The sequence below is a fragment of the Pelobates fuscus genome, chromosome 1, assembly GCF_036172605.1.
Source record: "Pelobates fuscus isolate aPelFus1 chromosome 1, aPelFus1.pri, whole genome shotgun sequence".
Classification (NCBI taxonomy): domain Eukaryota; kingdom Metazoa; phylum Chordata; class Amphibia; order Anura; family Pelobatidae; genus Pelobates; species Pelobates fuscus.
In genome coordinates, this window is record NC_086317.1 from 286031928 (window position 1) to 286059232 (window position 27305).

Genomic DNA, 27305 nt, shown 5'->3' on the forward strand with positions numbered 1-27305 from the left:
GAGTATCTAGTCATGCCTTTTGGACTGTGTAATGCTCCCGCGGTGTTCCAGGACCTCATAAACGATGTCCTCAGGGATCTATTACATGTCTGTGCCGTGGTGTACCTTGACGACATCCTTGTATATTCCCCTGATTTACAGACACATCATAATCATGTTAGGATGGTGCTTAAAAGGTTATTACAGAACGGACTTTATTGTAAATTAGAAAAATGTTTGTTCGATCAGACCTCGGTGCAATTTCTAGGATATATAATTTCCGAACAGGGTTTCAGTATGGATCCTGCTAAATTAGAAGCCATACTATCCTGGCCGCTTCCCCAAGGTCTTAAGGCTATCCAGCGTTTTATAGGATTTGCCGACTATTACAGGAAATTTATAAGAAACTTTTCACCACTTATCTCCCCTATAACGAAGCTGACTAAGAAAGGTCTACACCCTAGGGTTTGGACTCCTGAAGCCCTTAAGGCCTTCGACACTCTCAAGAAGGCATTTGCCTCTGCTCCAGTACTGCGCCACCCTGATCCTTCTCTTCCCTTTGTTATGGAAGTTGACGCTTCTGAATCAGGTGTGGGAGCAGTACTGTCACAGAGGTCATCGTATGACGAACCCCTCCATCCCTGTTGCTACTTTTCAAAAAGGTTATCTGATCCGGAAAAGAATTACGATGTTGGGAACAGGGAACTATTGGCTATTGTGTTAGCTTTTAAGGAATGGAGGTACTTGTTGGAGGGTTCTAAACACAAAATCATGGTTATAACAGATCATAAGAACCTCTCCTATATAGCTGATGCTAGAAGGTTGTCCGCCCGGCAGGCTAGATGGTCTCTATTTCTTTCACGCTTCCAATACGTGATTACCTACAGACCTGGTTGCCGTAATGCCAAAGCTGACGCTATCTCCCGACAGTATGAACCTCTAGAATCTGTTAACCCGACCCCTGAACCTATTGTACCTGCGTCTCAGATAATAGCTGCTACCCGTTTGGTTGTTTCGTCCCTTGTTCTCGATAATATTAAGACATACCAAACTCAAGCACCTCCTGAGACGCCTGTTGGCAGACTATACGTTAGAGTGAATGACAGAAAGAAGTTGTTAGCTTTATTTCACACCGCCAAAACTGCTGGTCATCCGGGGGTTACCAAGACTTATAAGGGCCTCCTTCAACAGTTCTGGTGGCCTTCACTCAAGCGAGACGTAGTGGATTTTGTGCAGGCTTGTCGGGTCTGTACGCAGTGTAGTTTTGTGCTGAGATGGGGGTCTCCTTGTCGTTTACTTCCGCCTATCACCCGCAATCTAATGGTGCAGCCGAACGTGCTAATCAGTCTGTGGAATTGTATTTGCGCTGCTTCACTAATGCGCACCAGGATGACTGGTCTCGCCTCCTTCCGTGGGCTGAATTTGCCAGGAATACGGTGTCTCATTCGTCTACTGGCTTAAGTCCTTTTGAGGTTGCTTATGGGTTTCGGCCTTCCGTCCTTCCCGGTGCGTTCTCCGACAAGGGAATGCCCGCTTTGGACCAGCACCTCGCCTCTTTGTGGAAGATGTGGGATCAGGTCCATGTTGCGCTGTCCCGTTCAGCGGCTGCTCAGAAGAAGTTTGCTGATCGCCATAGGGGTGCGGCCCCTTCCTATGTTCCGGGTGATAGGGTATGGTTGTCCTCCAGGAACCTCCGCCTCAAGGTTCCCTCGATGAAGTTCGCTCCCAGGTTCCTTGGTCCCTACAAGGTGTTGCGTAGGGTTAACCCCGTTTCCTACTCCCTGGACTTGCCTTCTTCCATGCGCATTCCGAACACGTTTCACGTTTCGCTTTTGAAGCCCTTGCTTTGCAACCGGTTCTCTCGTCCCCTCGGGCGGCCTGTTTCCCCTCGCACTGTCCCCAGTGATGTGTACGAAGTGGCTGCCCTTCTCGACTCTCGTGTTTCTAGGGGTCGGCTGCAATATCTGGTGGATTGGAAGGGGTACGGCCCTGAGGACCGATCTTGGGTTTCGTGCTCTGATCTGCACGCTCCCTCTTTGATCCGCTCCTTTCATGCCCGGTTTCCTTTGAAGCCTTCTGCTTCCCGCCCTCTGGGCGGTCTTCGAGGGGGGGGTAATGTCAGGACCCCGCGGGCGGCTGCAAGGGGAGGCTGCAGTCCGCTCGCGGCACTCACCCTCCAGCCGTCCGCGGTCCCCTTCTCCACGGGGTCTCGGCGAGCGGCATCCCTCCAGCCTCGGATGCCGCCCGCGTCTTCCTCCACGCCCCCCAGCGGCAGCATGCATGACGCTGCACGCTGGAGGACTGCCCAAGATATGTCACGCCGGGGTCAGTCACCTGACCCGGCATTAAAGGCACAGTGCCTCAGTCACAGTGGGAGGTTTAGATATCTCCCACGTGTGATTGTTAATTCTGATTGGAAATTATCCAATCAGAATTAACCTGATGGTTTAAATACTTACCTTTCCTGTTCCTCCCTGCCCTGTTGTGGTCTTTGCTTTTTAGTATTGATTCTGAACGTGTGATTTCTGGTTACGTACTCTCTGGCTTGTTATACTGACTTTGTGACTTTCTCCTACCCTTTGACCTCGGCTTGTTTCTCGTTATTCTGTTTTCTGGTTCCCCTTACTCGGCTTGTCTCCTGACTATTCTGTGTGTGCTTAGCCCGGCCACTCTAAGGACCGGTACTGCACACTTTCTGTGTGTGTGTCTGTGTGTGTGTTAGCGTGTTGGGTTCCCCGAATCATGACATTCTGCCTAAGTGGATTTATTTGTTTAGGATGGTGCCATTAATTATTCCTATACCATGGCTAAAATGATCAAATCTTCTTTTGCTAATTTTGTTTGGAGGGGGAAAAAGCCTAGAATAAAAATGAATACTATGAGCTGTAATATAAACAAAGGGGGATTGGGCTTCCCAAATATTGAAAGATATTATGAAGTAGGGATAATGTATCATATGGCAATGCTGCAAAAAGAGATCTATCCAAAAGAAGTATGGTGGAGGATTGAAACAGATCTATGTCAAACTAAAAATCTGTCTAATATTATATGGAATAATAAGGTATGCGATTATTCATTATCATTTGTGTTGAATCAAATAATTCTCATATGGGAAAAAGTAAAAAAGAAAATAGACATCAAGAATAGGATCTTGGGTTTCCAAGATATAGAATGTCTTGAAACGGATATAATGAACATATCGCTAAAAGATTGGAAAGCTGTAAATATTAGAAAGGTTGAAGATCTAATGGTGAATAATGAATTAAAGACCTTTGATATATTAGTCAGGACAATGTCCCTTCCAAATCGAGAGGCTTTTTCATACCTAAGAGTTAAAAACTATTTGAAGAACAAATCAATTATGAATAATGGAGAATCATACCATATATTAAAAACAATCTTTAATAGGAAAGACTCAAAGAATCTTTTCGCAAAATGTACAAAATTACTCGATATTACAAAAACAGAGAACTTTCCAACAGCAATAAAAAGTTTGGAAAAAGCTCTGAACTGCCCTATAGAACTAGAAGAGTGGTATGAAGCAATAATCAAAGTAAATAAATATGTGCACAGTCTCTCCTTAATGGACACTTTTTACAAAGTGTTCAATAAATGGTATTTGGTACCCTCAAAATTGTCAAGAGTGTTACAAGATAATAATGATCTATGTTGGAGATGTGGTGAAACTAAGGGGGATTTATCTCCACATATGGTGGAGCTGTAAAAAGGTATTACCCTTTTGGCTTACGACCAAATCATTACTATACAGTTTAAATGATATAAAAATAAAAGCTACACCAGAAATTATGTTGTTGCACTTGAGATGGCCTTTCCTTAGTAAAACAAATCAAGTTCTGACAACACATTGCCTGGTAGCGGCAAAGATTATTATTGCCAGGAATTGGAAAAATACACAGCCATTTAATGTGTTACAGCTCATTCAACAATTGAAATATCAGATTCAAATGGAAACAGGGCTGAATAAAATTAAAAATCAATATAAGGACTATGATAAATGGGTATATTGGCTAAAAAAACTGGAGCAATTAGAGAGGGAATTATTAATAGCGTCTTAATAAGCCATAGAGAGATAAGAATGAAATAGACATCATTCCTCACAATAAACAATAAAAACGACTGACTTAGTTGGAAGATATAGTGTGAATGAAGGTATGAATGAAGGTATGAATTTTAATTAATAAACAAAACAGAGGAGACAGGGATGAGCCAGTAAGTATTTATGATGACTAATATACCAAGCCATCAATGATGAAATATTTGAAACGATAAAACGGCAGGTATGGTCTGAAATAAAAAAAATAAAAATAAAATAATAAAGAGCCAAATAAGAAAAAAGTGCCATGTGAAATAAATAATGACTTCAAAACATCATAGTGTTAGAAGTATGCCATACAGAAGCGTAACTAGAAACGACGGGGCACAAATAGACCCATACGTCTACCCCCCACACGTCCCAGCCCCCCCCCCAAATATGCAGACAAACAGATACACATGCAAACATTGTTATACAGGGGAATATTCAGTAAATAAGGATAAGGGGTGGGTGGGGGCCATAAATCACAATGGGGGGGGGGGGGGGAGACGGACCTACTGTCCTCCCGCCCTCCCCCACCCGTGAGCGGTGGGTGGGGGCCATAAAAATAATGAGGGGGGGACCTACTGTATGATGTTGTATCGATCAGGTAGTGTAAGGGTTAAGCCCACTTCACAGTGACAGACCAAAATCCCCGCAAACAACCGCAAACAGTCCATTTGCACAACCGCAAACTCCCCATTTGCACAAGGTTGGATACCAAGCTAGCCATGTCCGTTCCTTGTCCTCACTGATATCATTGAAGGTCTCTTCCTCCACCCAGCCACGTACAACACCAAGGGTCCACGAAAGGTGACAACAAGCCCCCTGGGACGCCTGCTGTGTTTGGTCTTCCACCTCCTCAAAGCCACCTTCCTCCTCTGACTCCTCTTCTTTAGACTCCTCTTCTTCAGACTCCTCTCTCTGCGTTATTATAAGGTGTATTAAGAAGTACTATTCTTATCAGTTTAATCCCTGTTACGAGTAGAGGACTATTTCCTTGTTTCGCCAAACCCCTTCAAAGATGGAAAAAGCGGTATGAGTGGAAGAAACAAGGAAATGTGGTCAGGTGGTGGTGCCAGCCCCACCGAGGGCTTGTACCCAGGTATGCTAATAAACTGAAAAAAGAAAAAGTCTCCCAAGAAGGAGATCTAAAACTGGCATAGGAAAAGGTTAGACAACTATAATAAAGTGATACCTACAAATCCTAGTGAGCATAGGCAGAGAGTATGGAGACCGGAGTGATGCTGTCATAAAAAGTGTCAATAAGGTGATATAAAGTTAAATGTATCGCAGACACACAGCCACCCTTTCTCTTAGCTAGTTTCCAGAAATGCTGGATAGGTAGAAGGGCTATAAGACTCAGAGAGGTCTAAGAAGAATCCTCTAAACTAGCCCTAATCTCCTTAAACACCTTCAAGGGTGTTCTAAGCTAAAGCTCAATCTAAACGTTTAGATGACTGCCTGATTTCCCATCACAGATGCTGGCTAGGAATAACACTGTGCAAGACAAAGAGTGGGTCTAAGTGCCCATAGTTCAGTAAAGTGTCCCTAGTTAAGTGAAAAAGAGAATAACGAGCTAGCGCCCAAGAGAATAACGAGCTGGCGCCCTATCAGGGGACGTGTATATGGCATCGATTTTAGGAACCGGGAGATGGAAAAAGATGCTTGGTCGGTCCTCCTACTTCAAATTTGGGGCACTGCGCGTGCAATCTAATGTGCCACCAGATAGGAGTGGTGTGTTAAGTAGTACTATTCCTATCAGTTTAATCCCTGTTATGTGCCTTTTTTTTGTTTGGTTTTTGAAGCCACAGTACAGCACCAGAGGCCAGAAAAATTAGGCATGTACAAATTAATATTTGTTTCCCAGGCAGAAAGTGCCCTAAAACATTGCGGCTTGAACCCTAGTTGGTGGCGGATAAGTCACGCAAGTCAACCGGCATTCAGAGCTAAAATACAGCAGCGTGTGGACCATTTTTAGCCCAAGCTCATCTCATCAGGCCTTTTTTAGTCAAATGTATCGCCCACTGTCAGTCCCTTCGGGATCCATCCCTCATTCATCTTAATAAAGGTGAGGTAATCTAGACATTTTTGACCTAGGCGACTTCTCTTCTCAGTGACAATACCTCCTGCTGCACTGAAGGTCCTTTCTGACAGGACACTTGAAGCGGGGAAGGCCAGAAGTTCTATCGCAAATTGGGATAGCTCAGGCCACAGGTCAAGCCTGCACACCCAGTAGTCAAGGGGTTCATCGCTCCTCAGAGTGTCGATATCTGCAGTTAAGGCGAGGTAGTCTGCTACCTGTCGGTCGAGTCGTTCTCTGAGGGTGGATCCCGAAGGGCTGTGGCGATGCGTAGGACTTAAAAAGATCTGCATGTCCTCCATCAACAACACGTCTTTAAAGCGTCCTGTCCTTGCCGGCGTGTTCGTGGGAGGAGGAGGATTACTTTCACCTCTTCCCCTGTTAGATTCCCGTTGTGCTGTGACATCACCCTTATATGCTGTGTAAAGCATACTTTTTAATTTATTTTGCAAATGCTGCATCCTTTCCGACTTGTTGTAATTTGGTAACATTTCAGCCACTTTCTGCTTATACCGGGGGTCTAGTAGCGTCTACACCCAGTACAGGTCGTTCTCATTCAGCCTTTTTATACGAGGGTCCCTCAACAGGCATGACAGCATGAAAGACCCCATTTGCACAAGGTTGGATGCCGAGCTACTCATTTCCCGTTCCTCCTCCTCAGTGATCTCAATAAAGGTATGTTTTTCCCCCTAGCCACGTACAACACCACGGTACCAGATAGGTGACAACGAGCACCCTGGGATGCCTGTTGTGGTTGGTCTTCCTCCTCCTCCTCAAAGCCACATTCCTCCTCTGACTCCTCTTCCTCACAATCCTCTTCCAGCGTTGCCGCAGGTCCAGCAAGCGATGCTGATAAGGCTGTTTCTGGTGGTGATGGTGACCACAACTCTTCCTCTTCACGCTCATCTACAGCCTGATCCAGCACCCAGGAAGAAAACAAATGGTATGATGTCGCTGATGGTGCCTTCGGTGCGACTGACTAGGTTTGTCACCTCCTCAAAAGGACGCATGAGCCTACAGGCATTGCGCATGAGCGTCCAGTAACGTGGCAAAAAAATTCACAGCTCCCCAGAGGCTGTCCTAGCACCCCGGTCATACAAATATTCATTAACGGCTTTTTCTTGTTGGAGCAGGCGGTCGAACATTAGGAGTGTTGAATTCCAACGTGTCGGGCTGTCGCAAATCAAGCGCCTCACTAGCATGTTGTTTCGCCGCTGGATATCTGCAAAGTGCGCCATGGCCGTGTAGGAACGCCTGAAATGGCCACACACCTTCCTGGCCTGCTTCAGGACGTCCTGTAAGCCTGTGTACTTATGCACAAAGCGTTGTACGATCAGATTACACACATGTGCCATGCACGGCACATGTGTCAACTTGCCCAACTTCAATGCTGCCAACAAATTTGTTCCGTTGTCACAAACCACTTTGCCGATATCCAGTTGCTGCGGAGTCAGCCACTTTTCCACCTGTGCGTTCAGGGCGGACAGGAGTGCTTGTCCGGTGTGACTCTCTGCTTTCAAGCAAGTCAAACCCAAGACGGCGTGACACTGCCGTATCCAGGATGTGGATAGTACCTGGGGAGCTGAAGGGGAATTATATTTATATCAAAGTACACTTAGAATGAAATTATATATATATATCTATCTATGTATAGCCCCTTAACGACCGTGGACATACTATGTACAAAAACGACCGCGTCAAATAGGAGTCCTGGACTAACCTAGACCAGCGATCCACGGCAATCACGGTCGGGATCACCATGATCACATGGCCGCAATAGGAGTCTAGGAGCTGCCAGCAGGAGGACTGTCTGAGCTGTAAGTCCCCCAGGCTGCTAAAGAGTAAAAAAAAAATATATATATATATATATATTATACATATATATATGTAAAATATATTATAAAATAATTTAAGTATTTTATATTTTATATATATATATATATATATATATATATATATATATATATATAAATAATTGTCCATTAATATTATGTTTTAGTAGACTTTAATAAAGTTTTTCTTATTTTCCTTCCACACTTACTACTGAGATTGGACTGGGTGCCTTTCCGAATGGTTGTCCTCTAGTAAGACAACTATCGGATATATTCTCTTTATCTTGTTTCATTATCCTTGGGTTACCCCCTTCTACCCAGTCTAGGTGACCATTTTTTACTTGAGAGACGGGAGTTGGGAAAGGTTGTTCCTTCCCTATCTACTGGCCCCTTAAGTTTTTATTCATATATATATATGATGTCATTATAAGTGTACTTTGATGTATATACATTTATATCTCAACATACACTTATAATGAAATCATATATATGGATTATATATAAATACATTATATAAACACATATTGGGGTGTTCTTTGGCAGTAACCCCTAAAGTTCTCCGTAAATGTATTCTTAAATTGCAATGTGTGTCAAAAAAAATCACCAATTAATATAATTTTCTTTATAAATTTGGCATAGATTGGTGGTAAAATTATTGCATGAAAAGAGTCAAAATACCCAAGTTTAATACATTAGGGTGTCTTTAAAAAATAAAAAATACAATATATATATATATATATATATATATATATATATATATATACATACAAGTGAAGGGTTATTCAGGGATTCCTGACAGATATCAGTGTAACAAAGTCCCGAAATGCGTCCTAACATGAATGGAGAAAACGTTCTCACTCTGTTAGGACGCAATTCGGTAGTTTGCCTGCGTTCTGTCTAATTGACAGGACGTTCAGGAAAAGTGACAGAAGGCTTTGTGGGAACACTGAGGAAAGGTGAGAATTATGGGAAAATTGCTCTGACCACCGGAAATGAAGCACACTTTGCTCCTCCGCTGGTCAGAGATGGTCAGGCATAGGAAACCTCCATAAGACAAATAGTCCCTATTTTGTCTTATGTTTTAAAGAAAACTAGAGCAGACAGGAAGAAATGAAGAATGGATCCTGACAGAGGGAGAGAAGAGGAATCGATTAAAGAAATGTAAGTTCGGCATGACATTACCGCTTTAATTGTTAATCAAAAACTGTAACTTAATAAATTTATTAATGCATGTATCTCAAAAAGTATTTTTTTTTTTTTTTACTTTATTGTAACAGCTAACTTTAATGACCTCAAGTTGTGATTGAATACCTGTTTCTTAAAAATCTCTGACAACAATTCTGTGGCATTAGCACATATTCTTCGTTTTTTTTAATAGTGTAATTTGCATTAATTTTTATTTATTTTTTAATAATCTATTTTAGTTCTATATATTAACATTATAACATCACTTCACTAAAATGTGTTTCTTGTCTGTATAATCATTTCAATGCTGGGCAGCAGTTATCTCTAACCACTGACATGTTACCATCACACTAATGGCTATTCTTTTGCGCAGGTCACCAAGAATGATTGTATATTATCTTTGTAGAAATTGAAGTCAGATCTACAATTGCAAACACCCATACTAATAATTTTATATAACATTTTTAATTGTCTTTTAGAATGCTTGCATGTTGTGTGAATTAATAATCTGTCTACATTCGCACCCTCATTTAAAATGGAAACAAGCTAAAATTATAACCATAAATAAACAATTATATTGCAATACTATTTGCTATCTCTGCTCTAAAATCATTTTCTAGCACACAAAGACATAAGTCTTTATTAGAGGTAGTGCTAGAATAAATCAATGTTATAAATAAAATACATGAATATTGCACTCATTAAACTGGAGAACAACAGCAGGACACTTAAAAACACTCATTATAGCCTCAATAACTGTTGTACATTTATTCCTTGAGTACCATAATGTGCAGTTGGCATAATAGTTGATTTTATCATAAGACAGAGAAGGCTTTCCGTATATAGTCAGTTTATAATAATATCCCAAACTCACCTGCTATGCCAAAATTAAGCTGGGGCATTTCCTCTCCCTTTGATATTTTCTTGGGGATGGGGAGTTCTTTGACAGCATCCGGTGGGAAGGTCCAGAGCTTTTTCCTGGTCGTAACAGTTGGTGACGGGGTCTTCACTGGTTTATTAGTTGCTGGACACCATTTATAGCCAGGATTTGCCTTCATAAACGCATCCTTGTACTTGGAAGTGAAACAAAAAGAACACAATGATTCACTGTCACATAGTTCTAAGCAAAACTGAAGAAGCTTTTTGGGATCAATAAGCAATGCATTTGCATTAGCAAACATCAAAAAACATGAAAATGCAGGAATAAAATGTAAAAATATTATAATAATATAGCATAAAAGGTAAAAAATATGATAATATAGAATTATATATACAAACATTCATCTACATTGAAAGAAGAATAAGAAAGATGGAAAGTGAAGAGGTTTCTTAGAAAACTAAGTTAATAAGAAGCAGATGATTTGCAAGTGTTTTTCTTATGCAGTCTCAGGTCAGAAAACACATTACTACTGATGAACTGCTAAAAACGTACAAGTCATCTTAACTCTATAAGCACTGGCAATAATTAAGAAAAAAAAACAGAGTATGTTTAATAATTTATTATTTAAGGCAAAATAAAATTTTTCCTTTTTCTGTAATTATCTATTAATTTTCAGAATGATAAGCATTATTCTCTTCCACAGATCATACAAAATTAACAGAAATGTTAAAGCATGTTAATATGATAATCAGGTCATTGCAACAACGCTTCCTCATAAAGCATATAGACCTCATGAGAAGAGAGTAAAACCCCTGTCATCTTTCTGTGCTAGGAGAATTTAGCACTAAGTAACATCTGTAAAAAAGGATGAAAAGATATAACAAATAAACAAGGCACTCACTGTTCTTATAAACAGTGTCATTTGGGGGCGTGGCCTGGAGCTCAACCGGAGCAGTCGCATGACAGAGTAGCTCCGAGCTACGGAGGCCTAAAATCAGCGCTACGAATACCCGAAATTGAAAAATCTAAACCACAAAGATGTCTCAGCTCAAAGGCAGGCGTCAGACAGAAAAGGGTGACAAGAATAGTTTTTTCGCTGCTCGGAACACCCAAGGTAAACCGGTGAGCGCGCAAGATGAAGCGCAAGATGGCGCCGACGAGGACGAAGGAGGCAGACAAAATTCCATACAGACGGATGTGCCGGTGACACAGGGAGTGCTACAGCGTATGCTGGACGCCATGCATGACAAAATACAAGGCACACTACAGTCAGCCTTGAAAGAGATAAAATCTGACATCCAAGACCTGGGCAACAGAACTTCCTCCTTGGAAGACAAAATGGCGGATCAGACGGAGGCCTATAACGCAATGCGGGCAGAAATGGAAGAAATGCAAGAGGATATACTTACATTCGAGAATAAAATGGCGGATTTTGAGGACAGATCGCGCCGCAACAACCTTCGGCTTAGAGGCATAGGGGAAGCGGTAGGCCCGTCAGACCTCCACGCACACTTGCAAGGCCTATTCAAACTCCTGGCACCAGACTTGCCTCAAGACATGCTCCTGATGGACCGCTACCACAGGGTCCCTAAACCCAGCTTCTTATCTTCCGAAACGCCGAGAGATGTGCTGGTGCGGCTACACTATTTTCATGTTAAGGAAGTGATTATGAAATCCAGCAGGCAACGCACGACATTCCCGGCGCCATACCAAGGAACCGCAATCTACGCGGACATATCAGCAGCCACCCTGAAAAAAAGGAAGACCTTTGCACCCCTCACTGAAATCCTCAGACAGCACAAGAAACCATACCGGTGGGGCTTCCCAGTTAAGCTTCTGGTTCAACACGAAGGCAAGATAGCGGCGATGGGAACGCCAGAGGTAGGCCTAAGGATCCTTCGGGAGTGGGGACTGGCACCTCAGCAGACCGCGACGTCGGAGCTGGCGCAGAACAAGCTGACACCAACGTGGAAGAAAGCAACCAGAAACAAATAGTACCCACGAAACGTGGCAAGTATCCCTCAATGACTGTGGGACTTTATCATTTATGCTAAAACACGTTTTTTCACTTCAGGTAACTGAGCAAAAATCCCGCAAGGGAAGGACATCTGTGATTGTGAAAGGAGAGTAAGGTGGAAGGTAGACAACAACTAAAGAACATATACTATAAGGAAGTACACCCTAAAGTTTAAGGGTAAGAAAGCTGCCTCATTCCAACCCTCAGGTTAAGCCTCACACATCACACTTAAGGGTATAGAGGGTACCACTAGCGAGTAGGCCGCAGAAGGGCTCCGAACAGGCATGGAAGCTTCAAGCATCCTACCCCAAGGCACCTCTGACAGGAGCCAAGCCAAATCAATGGCACTTTGTTTAGTTATGTTAAATTATCTATGTTTTGTTTTAATGTTTCACACTCTTGTTTGTCATATAACACGAAAGCACTATGATGGCCCTCATTTCACTGTCTCGACCACGGGGACAATCCAAAATAGAGTTACAGAAGGCAGGGAACACACGGTGAAGGGGAGACCACCCGGTTCGAAATGGCTGGGTAGGGTGGTAACCCCATACATAGATTACCCAACACAACAGGTACAGCAGAAAACAGATCACAGACCCCCATGAAAATATATTCCCATAACACCAGAGGCCTTAACAGTCCGGCAAAACGCAGCCTCCTACAACAGGACCTAAGACGCAATAGACCAGATATTGTGTGCCTGCAGGAAACCCATTTTAAGACCAAGGCGCACCCTCCCCTGCTTAAACGAGACTACCCACACCAATTTCACGCCACAAACACAAGTAAGTCCAAAGGGACCTCTATCCTCATAAACAAAGATGTGGCTTTTGAACTTAACCAAGTGGAAATTGACGAGGGGGGACGGTATGTCATAGTAGTGGGCAAATTTAATGATGTCACATACACAATCACAAGCATCTATGCCCCAAATTCGGAGCAAAGGAATTTCATACACAAAATACTTCGCAAATTAGAACCGATACAGAAAGGTATTAGCGTAGTATGCGGAGACCTCAATCATGTTATTGACCCCAAGATAGACACAACAGTGTCGCCAACAACAACTAGAATGAGACCACTCAAAAGACAAGGCAAAGCACTACAGAAACTATTGCACACATACCACTACTATGATACATGGAGGGCGACCCACATAGGAGAGAGGGGTTATACATTCTTCTCCACGGTGCATAATACATATTCCAGGATAGACGGAATTTTAATGACAGGGCAATATTTAGACCAGGTTCAGGAATGTGACATCAAGCAGATCACCTGGTCAGACCATGCACCGATGACAGTGATTCTGGCTGACAGATACGACTCAACACATAGAAGTCCGTGGAGACTGAATAGCTCCCTACTAGTTGACTCCGGGTTCCGGAAAACATTGGAACAAGAACTGCAACTATACTTCAAAGAAAACACAACCGCAGACACCTCACATAACATAATATGGCAAGCACATAAGTCGGTAGCACGGGGTCTGTTGATACAGAGGGCGGCGCACATTAAGAGAAGGTCAGAAGCCCAAAGATGTAAATGGCAGAAGGACCTAGCAGACCTCACGACACTAAACCAAACAAAACCCTCTCAAGACTTAAAGGACCGTATAGTCCAGATTACACGTGAAATCCGCAACCAAGCACTAGATAGAACAGGCCAACACCTGAGCAGACTCAGGGCGACCCAATACACACAAGGCAATAGAGCAAGCAAACTAGTAGCCCAAAGCCTCAAAACACTACAAACCAGACAAAAAATTGCATATATCCAATCGGACAAGGGACATAAGATTACGGCACCTAAAGATATCAGCAATGCCTTTGCCAAATATTACACCTCCTTGTATAATCTAGCAGATAACAAACAAATTCCACAACCGCAACCCTTAGCCATTAACGAATATCTCAGCAAGATCCCATTACCATCACTAACTGTTCAGCAAAGCCAGGCACTTTCATCCCCGATCACAGAGAAAGAAGTGTCAGAGGCGATCCAAGGATTGCCGACAGGCAAGGCCCCGGGCCCCGACGGCTTTGCAAACTGTTACTACAAGACGTTCACTTCCACTCGCACGCCATATCTAACCAACGCATTTAACGAAGCCACAAAAAACGGTCAACTACCAAAAGAGTCACTGATGGCTCACATCATAACCCTCCCAAAACCAGGAAAGCCACCTACATGTCCTCAAAACTTCCGCCCCATATCCTTATTAAACACAGATGCTAAGCTGTACGCTAAAATATATGCACAAAGACTAAGCAACATACTCCCACATATCATACACAACGATCAAGTGGGATTCGTGAAAGGCAGGCAAGGGGGGGACAACACCAGAAAAGTACTAGACACCCTGTACAGCACGAAGCGCATGAGGGTGGGCTGCGTAGTGGTGGCCCTAGACGCAGAAAAGGCCTTTGACCGTCTGGGATGGGATTTTCTCGGGGCGGTCCTAACAAAGTTTGGGATGCCGGAGGTCTTCCTCTCAGCGGTCAGGGCCCTATACCACAATCCCACAGCTAAAGTGGTAAACGCGGGATTCATCTCAGACACTATCCCTATAACTAATGGCTCAAGGCAAGGGTGTCCCCTCTCCCCACTACTATATGTATTAGCACTGGAGCCGCTGGCGGTGGCAATTAGGCAGCACTTATCTATTCACGGAGTGAGAGTGGGAGACAGAGATTACAAAGCAAACTTGTATGCGGATGATATACTGCTTACAATAACGCAACCACACATATCTCTACCTAATCTGATGGAGACCATCTCAGAATATGGACGTCACTCTTACTACAAGCTTAACATTACTAAGACACAAGCAATGGGGATAGGAATACAGACGGACGCCCTGGAAAGACTCAAATCGGGGTTCAATTTTGACTGGAGGGCAGACCACATTACTTTCTTAGGTATAGACATCCCAGCAAACCTTCTCAAACTTCTAGACAAAAACTACAAAAAATTACAAAAGGAGATAGAAAAAACACTGGAGGGGTGGGAAGGCAAATATCTATCTTGGGTAGGAAGAATGGCAGCACTTAAGATGATGTTATTACCGAAACTACAATATCTACTAAGAACACTTCCCATTTATCTACCAAAACACTATCTGACGGCCATGCAGAGTCTCTTCACGAGATTTGTATGGGCAAAGAAAAAACCTAGGGTGGCATCCTCAATCCTGCAGAGGCCGACCAAAGAGGGGGGGCTAGGACTACCTAATATACACAAGTATTATAGAGCAGCGCAACTAGCAGCAGTCAAGATAGCTACGGCGGCGGGGGAGGCCCCACAATGGACACAGATAGAGGCACATTGGGTAGGAGGGCGGGAATTACTCAACCTCTTCTGGCTACCGCACACCCACCGCCCGACACATATAGACCCTCTCCCGACCACAGCCCTAACTTTAAAAATTTGGGATGAGGTGACACACAGGGAGAAGGAAGGAGAAGGTGTGTCACCACAAGCCCCAATATCCACGGTGGCCGTGGGAATTCAGACATTCGACCATATACCCTGGAAAGAGGGAGGCTGCACCACAATCCACCATCTATGCACAGAAGGAAAGATAAAACCCTTCCCTGAACTTCAAACGCTATACAAATTGCCCAATAAAGCAATATTCCCATACTTACAAGTAAAATCATTCCTAGGGGAGGTCAAAGTTCAGGACCAGGGGCAACACCAAACACCTAGCATAGAACAAATCTGCTTATCACCCAAACCAGCCAAGCAAACCCTGTCAAAACTCTACAACGAGCTCCAAAGAGACGAGAGGGAGAACACAATGATATTTCAGGAGGCATGGCATAAAGACCTTGGGCGCAACATACCAGAGCTAACTTGGGAAAGAGCTTTCTCAATACATAAAGGAAATACGATGTGCACCACACATTTAGAGACAATTAGGAAACTTCAATACAGGTGGTACATGGTACCCGACCGGCTTTCGAAGATGTACCCAAACTCACCTAATGAGTGCTGGAGGTGCGGAGCTCAGGGGGGTACGATGCTTCATATATGGTGGTCATGCGCCAAACTAACATCGTTCTGGGGAGAAGTAGAAAGAATAGCGGGGCAACTCATGGGGAGGAAGTGGTCAATAACCCCTGAACAATGCTTATTGTTCATGATACCCAAGACTAAAGACAAGGTTGAGGGTAAACTGATTTTCCAATTGCTTATAGCAGCAGTGACGATTATAGCTAGGGCATGGAAAACAACAGTAACGCCCCTGAAAGAGACCCTCATAACCCAAACATCGCTTAACTGGGAATATGAGCTAATGGCTGCTAAACACATGAAGCCACAAACACATACCATCCTAGCAGGGGAGAGATGGCAGAATTTCCAGAAACTGGAAGCCACGGCCAGAAGTGAAGCATCCTCACATATAAATGGAGAGGAAAACATTGAGGGCAGCCCATAGGTACTGACATGGTAGACTTATTCAGGCACAGGGAAAAGAAATCAGACAAGTAGCGTAAGGCACAAAGATGTCACGAAACTCACAATAAAAGAAGGGCATGAGAAGCCCAGGCAACCACATAACTTAAATGAGAGAGAGGGTGGGGGGGGGGGGCCCGAAGACGGTCACTCAAGGTGGGGAGTGAAGAAATTTGGAGATTGGGAATGATAATCTGTTCTATGTATAATCCCTCAGATGTAAACAAATGTTCCTGCACAAACATCCCTTTTTTTTTTTCTGTACCCTGGCGAGCAGGCGCCGCAAATTGAAATGACAAACAAGAAAATAAAATATATCTCAAATTGAAAAAAAAATAAACAGTGTCATTTATTCTTAACCTCTTAAGGACTGAGCCAAATGTACACATTGTGAACGAAACAAAATGTAAACAAAACCTGGCATTTGCGCTATATGTCTGTCCAACCGTAATTCACCTCTTTCATATTAAATGCACCCACACTTATTATATATCATTTTATTCAGGGGAAACAGGGCTTTCATTTAACATCAAATATTAAGCTATGAAATATTTTGGCCAGTGTTTGTGACTAAGTGGCTCCTAAAAAAGACTGGACATACCCCATTTGTAGTACCTTGGGTTGTCTACTATTGCAAATAGTATGCCATCATGGGGGTAATTTTCATTCCGGGGCTACCATACGGTCTCAAAGGCAACATAACCAATCTGGCAAATTTCAATGTGAAAAAAACTGAAACGCAAGCCTTATATTTGACCCTGTAACTTTTGAAAACACCATAAAACCTGTACATTAGGGGTACGGTTATACTCGGGAGACTTCGCTGAACACAAATATTTGTGTTTCAAAACAGTAAAACGTATCACAACAATTATATCGTCCGTGTAAGTGCCATTTGTGTGTGCAAAATGCAAAAAATGACACTTTCATATCATCGTTGTAATACATTTATATATATTTAATACAATTGTTGTAATACAATTATATATATATAATTTTTTGAAATTATTTTTATTTATATATAGGTGTATATATAGTGATATATACGTATATACTTATGTATATAGATCTATATATATATATATATATGTATATATATATATATATATATATATAATTTCGTTCTACATGTATGTTGATATCAGTTTATATACATATTATTGTATTATGTATATTGTATATTGTATTATTATATAATTAGTGTATTATATATATATATATATATACATTATATATAGACCTAAAATTAGAAATCCTTATTTTAATGAATAAGCCTGTTAGACTTCATGAAGGAATGAACTCCCAAAAGTTTGAGATTCCTAATGTCTTTAAGGCCAATAAAATGTTGTTAACAAGATGCTTCTATAATCATTATTTTGTAATGACGTTGATTCTGGTAAATCTTGAATTCTCTCTGTACAATATGCATGCCCAGCATAGCTGCAATTTACAAGTCTCATATTTCAGCATCATAAAAAGTAATCAAATACTTATGGGAGCACAGGTTAGATGACTGGTGAGTCATGAGTTTTACTTCTACTCTTTTTTTCTCCTTTATTGGTCAGTGGATGCAGCAGATAAGATTGGGCAGACCTCATGTCCATCACTTAGAAGCTAGCAACTAATTTGTCTCCACCAAAAACAAGAAAACAAAAAAGCAGCCTCTTACCTTGGTAGGCCAACCCCAGACTTCAAACCGCAAACCTCTACTAATTGGACATAAATTACACCTATAAAACCAACCTAAACACACACCCCCATGCCTAACACATGCAATACATCACTACCCACCCCATCCTCCTCCCCCCTCCCCTCTCCTTCACCTCCCACCCTCCCTTCTACCCCAACCCGCCAACCCCCTCCCCCCCCCCGAGGGAACGCGGGACCCTGCAGAAGGACACACTAACTCTGCCTACAGCCCACAACCGCTAGAATCAACACCCCCCCCCCGTCGGCCAGACGAGGGACACCCATGCCCGCTCCACCCCTAACAGACAAACACCACTAGACAATAGACCATCTACTAAGACCTCTACCACACAAGACACGGATGACAAAAATCAATGTACTACATAGCAAGGGAGGACACACACAACCCACCAAGATCCACAAGACAACCCCTACCCTCACCTGCCTATACCGACCAGACGGATCTACCCCAAGACACGACCACCACCTACCAACCGACAAATAGAACCACACAAACCAAACCTACAACCACACAAGGAAACCGTGACATGACGCAACACACCAACACTGACGAGAGACTCTCCCCCCAAGACAAACCACCACCCACCCCCGAGGACCAAACCGTCACGGTGACACAGGGGGCCAAACATGACCACAACAACACAGAATCAAACTAAACCAGTGTTGAAACTAAATATATATCTGTTATTCAAGTATAAAACACCATACTGTATGGATCATCCAACCCCCCTTTTTTCTCTCATTCTTTATCCCCCCCGAATGCTTAAAAAAATTCTACAAATAAAGAATAAAAAAAACAAAAAAGCAGCCTCTTGTCCATTCAAACTCTCTCCTTTCAGATGCCAAGAATGGTACCACAAATAAAGAACAGAAATTAGCATGTTTGGGCTAATGCCAGTTGGTTTCCCCTAGATTTTGGTATGTCGCAACTCAGAAGTCACTCTAACAACCCAAAACTCATCTCCAAGTCTAATATTGACAAGAAACATGTTACCTGCTGTCTAAACAACTCAGACAGTGACTAGTACCATATTTGATACAAAACTGATAAGGCATCTGCTTCCAGGAAAAAGCAACTGTGATCCTACAAATGTCCTACAGAATACTGTCATTATACACTAAACCTCTACATTTAATGCACTTCTACAAAAAGTTATCGACTTTTTCTGGAAACACACGAGTAAGTGTGGAAAACAGTGCTGCTTCCTGCCTGATAATGTCACCATTCCCTGTGTGACAAAGAGTACCCAGGAGAAAATGAAACTACACATGCAAGTGTGTTAACTATCCAAAGTATGTAAGAACAGTAGCCTTCACCCAGCATTCTTCCTGGAAACATATCAGATTTCAGAATCCACCCAGTGAAAGATAAAATAACATTTTAATTACTATGTGAAAAGTTGTTCTTATTTTCGGAGGCTGGTATTTACACTTCCTCTTTGTTTTCTTATTACTAAGATTAGCAGGTCCTTATAACTTGTTAGTTAAACAAGCATGCATGTTTAATATACTTACAGATGGCACAAAGCTTGCATTTATAACAGAAAGCCGGCAATAACAATGCCAGGTTGTCTTTTCCAATATATGTTCTAAACACTTAAGTTTCTCCTCTGTTTCACTAAAATCAATATTGACTCAGTAAGAAAACTAAAACTAACGATCAAATCTCAATGTGGCCCTCTACTGGCCAGAAAATATAGTCACTGGCAAAGTCAAAATGCTCTGAAGATATATATTACATGTTAATTATTCTGGGGGCATAAGGGGAGCTGTTTCTTACACACAAGAGTTATTGAGACAGCTGCATACTATAATGCAAAATAAAAAAAATAATATAGAATGAAAAGAAGACGCAAATAGGATAAGCTGTAACAAGTATAAAGCAAAAAAAAAAAAAAATAATAATAATTATACGTCTAAACAAAGAATGAATACACCCCAAATCGAGGAGGGACTCAATACTGGTATTTAGAGAAGGGAAGAATTAAAGAAAATTCAGCTATAATAACTAGCTTAGAGATCTGTCTTATGGGGCACTACTAAAAATGTCCACAGCTATAAGAGTCAATAGTATCTAATAGGAAACTATTTAAAGTCCTATCCACTTGAGAAAGCTCTAAGAGAAACGCGTTGTGGTATTTTATTAAAGGTATTTTACTCTTTTATTTATTTTTACCTGGCACCAGAGTTATTATTGTTCCAGTGAGAATGTTACTCCAAATAATCCTTGGTGGGGATTATGCCACTCAAGCTTTATCCATTGAGCAGTCTGCCTGCTCAATAAATGTTAGTAACCACTTGGTATTTTATTATTTCACCTCTGGCTTTTATACAATAAGCACTATTATTGTTTATTTTATATTTCATATGGTCCTTATACCAACAAGATATCCATCTACTACAAAACGTCACGTTTCCAATAAGTGGGGATTGTACCACTGTATGCCATCCACACTAGAGCTAGTCTTTAAGCTCTGGAAAACATGAGTAGGACCATATAGACCTCTTACAAAATAGTACTTAGTACCTGTTAGGATATACGGCACCATTATTTGCTGTCTTTTTATTTTTCATATGGATCTCACAAATATCCCATGCCCATACCTTACTGAGGAATACTTTCCCTGACAAGATTGTGATTGACTTCTTATACAAGGCTTTATTTGGTCATTTTGCTGTATTTTTCAGATATAGACTCTTTTGGACTTACTTTCTAGGCTCCTGATTATTATTCAGTATTATAGTTCGAACTTTTTTGGTTTTATTTTCTTTTATGTATTTTCTTTTATATACTGTCTTGTATATGTGCTTGTATAGTTTATAATCAGGTTTTTTTTCACCTGTGGCACCGCCTCCCCCTCCACCTTTTTTTGCTTTGTCTACTCTATTGGGCCTGTGAGTGAGCCCTATTTTTCAGGTGTGCTGCCTTATATTTATCTCTGGAAGGTCTAGTATATAGGCACTGATCCTTTGTACATATTTTTTATGTTTTGGGTAGTGCCAGCCAGGTAGGTCCATGATTCCCATATCTCTAATATCTGCCATACCCTACCTTGTGCTGATCTTATCGGTGCTTAGTAGCCCTCCTTCCTTGTGAGATTGTTATTAGAGCGAACATTAGTTTGGGACATGCTTGTGTACAAGTTTCTCTAGTGAAAAGTGCCACAGCCTAACTGAGTGACAGCTAATGTGATCTTCCACTCAATCAGTAAACCGAAAGAATAATATTTAATGCAATTTAATGTTAGTGTTTGGGTCTTGGCAAATTCACATAAATCAACACAGGCATGACACATATACATTGAATACACAAATGAACATATACTTTCAAACTAAGGTTACCATTTTAGTGGGTTTTTTTTTCAGATGCTTTACGTCATATGTCAGGGCTGTAAATATTAAAATGCAGGTACATCCTTTAAAGTGCAACTACATTTAGTGAAGAAGCACGTGTAATTTTCTCCATGAGAATACCGACTAACCTCTTTTGCCATATCAGTATATTTCTGCTTTTCATTAGGGTCCAGGTAAGCCCACCAGTCTGCCAATATTTTTGTAGCACCCCGATTATCCAGACGAGGATGCTCTTGACGCACCAGAGACCGGTGTCGTTTGCAGAATAAAAGGAAGGCATTCATTGGCCTACGAGCTCTTTGCTCGGGTGAATCATTGTCTTCTGCTTCATCGACTTCATGTTCCAGACCATCAGTATCTACAAGCTGGACCTTCAAGAAAACATTTTTTTTTTTTAAATGTAAATAAATGTTAGTTATTTCAGAAACAGTGGTAAGAGAAAGAGTGCAAACTTTTCAGGCCTATTTGCATTTGTTGCATTACTCTTTGATCTAAAATATCACCAGATGTTGATTAACCCAAAATGATGAATAATAAGCTAATAAGCATTAACATGCAAAATGTTAATGTCTTACTGAACATCTTACCATCATTGGGGGAAGACGTTTAAATTCAGTATCCAGTAGCATCCCCTTTGCAGGAATTACTATCATATGTTAATTGAAACTGTCTATCAAACCCACACAGCAGGCTTGGATGAATTTTTGCGTATTCCCCTTTCCATAATTACATCTTTTTAAGCTGTGTTTCATGAACTATGAATTATTTGGAAAGCTCATTAACAACCTTGTCGAAAAAGAGGATTGGGAACCTATCCTGTAAGAGATGAGATCCTTCCAAGGTTCATTCCCGTCATCTCTGACCAATAGTCACACATATTTCACAGACACACATTCATCATCATACCTATATACATGTTTCAACTATACACATTCACATTCCATTAGCATCATAAAATTGTGCACACACACACATTTAAAATTTTACAAACACAAAAAAAAAATGTGGTTCCTAAGTTTTTCCTTCTGACGTCTAGATTCTATAATATTTAGGGTTAGATTTGAATTTTATTATTATTGGTACTTATATGGTGCAAACTTATTCTGCAGCGCTTTACAATATTATATTGGCGGAATATCCAACATTAAATTAGACAGTTACTAAATTAGTCTCAATGTTATATAGGATGAAAGGGTAGGCAAGTTTAGGTTTTAGTGGTGATATAGAACATAAAAAAGTAAAATAAATAAGTAACATTTTGTCATTTTATAATGCAGATCTTCATTCTTATATGACATTAGGCTAACATTTAATACAGCTTAGAGCAGTAACATATAGTGACACTGGGATACAAGTTAGAAACATTGTAACATTTGACCATATAACTTCTCACAAACCTGTAATTATACATAAATTATACATAAATTTGAGAAAATTGCATCAAGAAAAACTACCAGAATTTTTAGCCTAGCAAAAACACACATACCTGCTCAAGTGAATTAACCAATGGGGTATTTTTGCAAATAGTAAGTAATGATTAGCATACTTTGTATTTTAAAGAAACACTATGGGCACACAACCTACTACAGCTTAAAGGGATACTACTGGCACCACAACAACTTTAGCTTAATGAAGCCGTTTTGGTGTATAGATCATACCCCTGCAGTGTCACTGCTAAATTTTCTGCCATTTTTGAGTTAAATAAAAAAAAAATTATGTTTATGCAGCCTTAGCCACACCTGCCTGTTACGCACACAGCCTGCATGGAAAAAGAAAGTTTTTTTTCTTCTCAATCATATGTTAACTTGCTTTAGAAGTTTTTATATCCTGCTCTGTAAATTAAACTTTTATTATACATAGGAGGCTCCTACAGCGTCTAGAAGACTATTATAAAAGCAGAAGATAAGGAAATCTAAATTAAACAGAATGAGCACTAGAAGGATGGTCTGCCAGAAATGGGTATATGTGACCTTAACAGCCCCACTTGTGTCAGACTACGCACAGAATACAATTTTAATTCAATTTTTAATTGATTATTTTCACAACTTTTAAGGACTTTTCCGATACCACTGCAATAGTTTATTAAATTCATCAGTTGTGCTACAGGATCTGTAAAACGTAACAGTCTTAACAGTCTCTATGGATAAACAATAACATGAATTGTTATAATAAAACAATTTATAATAAAAACAATAATAATAATTTTACATTAAAGCCTAAATATTTAAATTAGTGTCAGAAATGGAAACATGCACATTTTTTTTGTATTTAATCTCAGTTTTCAGAACAAAACAATAATTTTGCATGTTATAAGCCAGACCTTCAATTAAAAGAGGTTTATTTAAATCCAGTATTTGCTGTTTCATAAATCCTTTTGCATTGCTTTTATTTTGAATTATTTGCAAAATCACATAGGTTATCAAGAGGGATGTTTGTTAATCTGCCCATATTAATCACATCCAAAACCGACTGAACCAAAACACAGTGATATAAAGCTGATTCATTATGGTATTGGCACATAACCAAACAGACCACATGATCTTAAACCACTAAATGCATCTTTTAAAATTATCTTGGAAAATGCAGCTCATGAACAGGCAGTACATAAAATAACACTATTGCATCTTATGCTTATATTGCGCAGCCCTCAGATGCAATATTAAGCTAGGCTAGAATTTTGATTTTACATTTTGTAATGTCCTATTTAATAAATCTCCAATTAGTGCATTGTGAGATTGTTTAGATGAACATTGGATTAGTTATTATATACATTCGGTTCACCCTTTCCAAAGGGAAATATGGAGAATCAATGAGGAAAATTCAAAAAAATATGCCCAAATAGCATGGAAAAACTTTCTGTTTTAGTGAAATCAACTGTGAACCACACAATTCACGAAAAAATACCTATGCTTAGACTGTATCTGAATAAATTCTGAATTAATTTTTTCCAAATCAGATAATTGTATTACATTTGGCTATTAGATTACAATCGATTACAATTTTTTTTTAATTTTTTTTATTCTTTATTTCTTTATTCCGGTGATTCAGGTACATATTGGAGACAGAGTCACGTAAACACCAAGGCTTATACATACGCAAAAAGGTAAACTTAAACATAAACAGAAATACAGGGTTAAAGCATATGCAGACAAAGAGATACAGCATTTTCATAATGACCGAACAGGTTAAGCCACTCATTCTGTGCTTTACAATGTTAGATACATTTGTGGAACAGGCTACATATTTTTAACACATTTGTTCATTACGTGGTGCGCAACCGGTTCCTTGGTCGCTTTTCCCTGCTGACCACATGGCACCATGGTTAGGGATGTGCACACTAGGCCAATTGTAGGCCACCCTTGGGTTTTGAACTGTTCGTGTGCTTCCTCACCCTGGAGAACACAGTTTTTTGGGGGTAACCCAGCGCTGCTGGATTAGGGGACAGAAAGTAGAATAGTAGAAAAGCAAGAGGTAGAGAGAGTAGAAAATAGAAGGTAGCTGGTGTGTGTACCCCTGTGGGGCGTAGTGGTGATGAGGGCGAGTGAGACCTCATCACCACTAATTTGTGGCTATCAGTATGTGAAATGCCAGGGTCCCTTGACGTTTATTCATGTATTCTGGGAACATAAACAGGAGAAAAAATTCTGCAAATGCCTGTATTGGTTGTTTCAGTACGTCAGAGATTAGCCTAGTTATCTGTTCCCAGAAGGGGCTAATTATTGCGCAGTCCCACCAGATGTGTAACATGGTTCTCCTCTCCGAGGCACACCTCCAGCATTTGTCTGATGTGTTGGGGAACATGTGTTAAAATTACATTTTTAAGAAAAACAAAATACAAATCTACCTTTGTTTCTACTTTTCAGAGTTTTTCTACATTTACATCATCTGTTGTTCTTTAATATTTATTACAAGAAATATTTTGTTTACTTTTCGTCGCAACATAGGTCTCTAGTGGCTGTCTGTAAGTAAGCAACAACAAGTACTTAATCCTTAAAGGGACACTAGAGTCACGCAGACCACTCCAGCTCATTAAGTTGTTCAGTGTGCGGTTTCTCAGATCCCTTACCCCTACATAGGAAATTATTGCAGTTTTTAATAAACTGCAATTATTAAATGTTAGTGTAAACTCCACCTCCAGTGGCTATCTACCAGACAGCCACTAGAGGGACTTTCTGGTTATTAGGCGACTTTTGATCTTGCGTTATGTAAAACCTCATAGGAAATATTAATGCAAGCGCAGCCATTGCAATCCATGCACATTAGGTCTCTCCTGTCGGCTGACATCAGCGCTGGATTTAGGTAAGTGACAAAAATGTTTTTTAACAACGGAGGGAGGCACTATAGGAAGCGATACTGCTAGGAAAACAACTTTGTTTTCCTTGATGTATAGTTTCCCTTTAAGACCTTTGATTTTTAAAGGTGTTACTGTTCAGCGCCACAACATACAGCATAATACAGCAAGGCCTCCCATTGAGAAGCTCTGGATTGAATGCTTTTCTGGCGAAGCGTGGTGATAATTGTGCTTGCGCCATACACGCTCAATGAGAAGCATTGGATTGGACCACAGACCATCAAGCATGATGCTTTGATCTTTGGCACATCATGCTGATGTGCTAAATCTTTCTTGGCACTCTATACGTTTTTTTTTTTTTTTTTGCAGGTTCTTTTTATTTTATTTTTAAAAAAGGATGCTGGGCAGTATCTTTGGCAGCTTGTGATACGCAGAGTAGTGACAGTAAGGACAGTAATGCTGGACAGACCTTTAAACTAGTGTTCGAAAGTAAGCACTGAACCGCTGCTAAGCTCCTATTTTTTGCATAAAAAATGTAAATGTAATGAAGACTAAAAATAAATTTGTATTATTCAAATCTTGCTTTTTAGATGCATATTACAGAAATATTTATGTAGAAGTAGAAATAGATTGGTGTCACATACAGCAGATGTGACAAAAAAATAACCAGGGTATAGTCACTAAACAAGATGAACACTGGTGAAAATGTCTAAATTGCGATCTCAATGGTAATTCTCATATTTGCTAAAGCCAAACACAGTTGGCCCAAGGGAAACTGCAGCATTCAGATTCATTCGGTGTCCGGATTAAAATCTAAACCCTATACAAAGTTTAAGCTTTGGAAGATTCACAAAGCATTGATATTAATATTTGGGATTTAATGCATCCGACTAACAGCATGCACATCATAAATAACTTTTTTGCAATTTAATTGATCATTTGAAGTAATATTTAGCAGATGGCAGCATAAACGGACAGCAGGCAAATAGTTAAAAAACCCTCAACGGCATGATGGTTAATTATGTGGTGTCTGGCCTGTGCTTGTCACCTAATAAAAAAAAGTTTGAATTAAAAGTAAAAAAAACCACTCAAACCGCCTGTCACTATCTCTCCTCCTTCTTCTAGCAGCTAGTGATTTCTCTCCTCAGGGCCCTTCACCTTCTCTACACACACTAAGACAACCACACATACCCTGCCCTTTACCCTCATTTGCCAACAGCCAATGTGCACTCTGGAATGCCCGCTCTGTCTGCAGCAATCTGTAATCAACAGCCATGTGCAACCTTTTCCTCTCAAACTCACTCACACTACTAGCACTCATGGAGACCTGGCTTTCCCCCTCTGATAGTGCTACTACTGCCTCATTATGTTTTAGTGGGCTACAATTCTCCTATACTCCACAACTGTAAAGGAGGTG

The 27305-nt window shown here is 40.7% G+C and overlaps 1 protein-coding gene across 1 annotated transcript in view; it reads right to left on the reverse strand.

Moving 5' to 3' along the window:
- The window catches only part of BBX (BBX high mobility group box domain containing), a 185484-nt gene that overhangs the window by 58176 nt on the left and 100003 nt on the right, over positions 1–27305 (reverse strand). The window contains exons 5-6 of the mRNA XM_063457468.1: positions 21726–21968; positions 10047–10245 (exon numbers count right to left, since the gene is read on the reverse strand). Coding sequence (XP_063313538.1) covers positions 10047–10245; positions 21726–21968 — 442 coding nt within the window. The remainder of the gene's footprint in view (positions 1–10046; positions 10246–21725; positions 21969–27305) is intronic.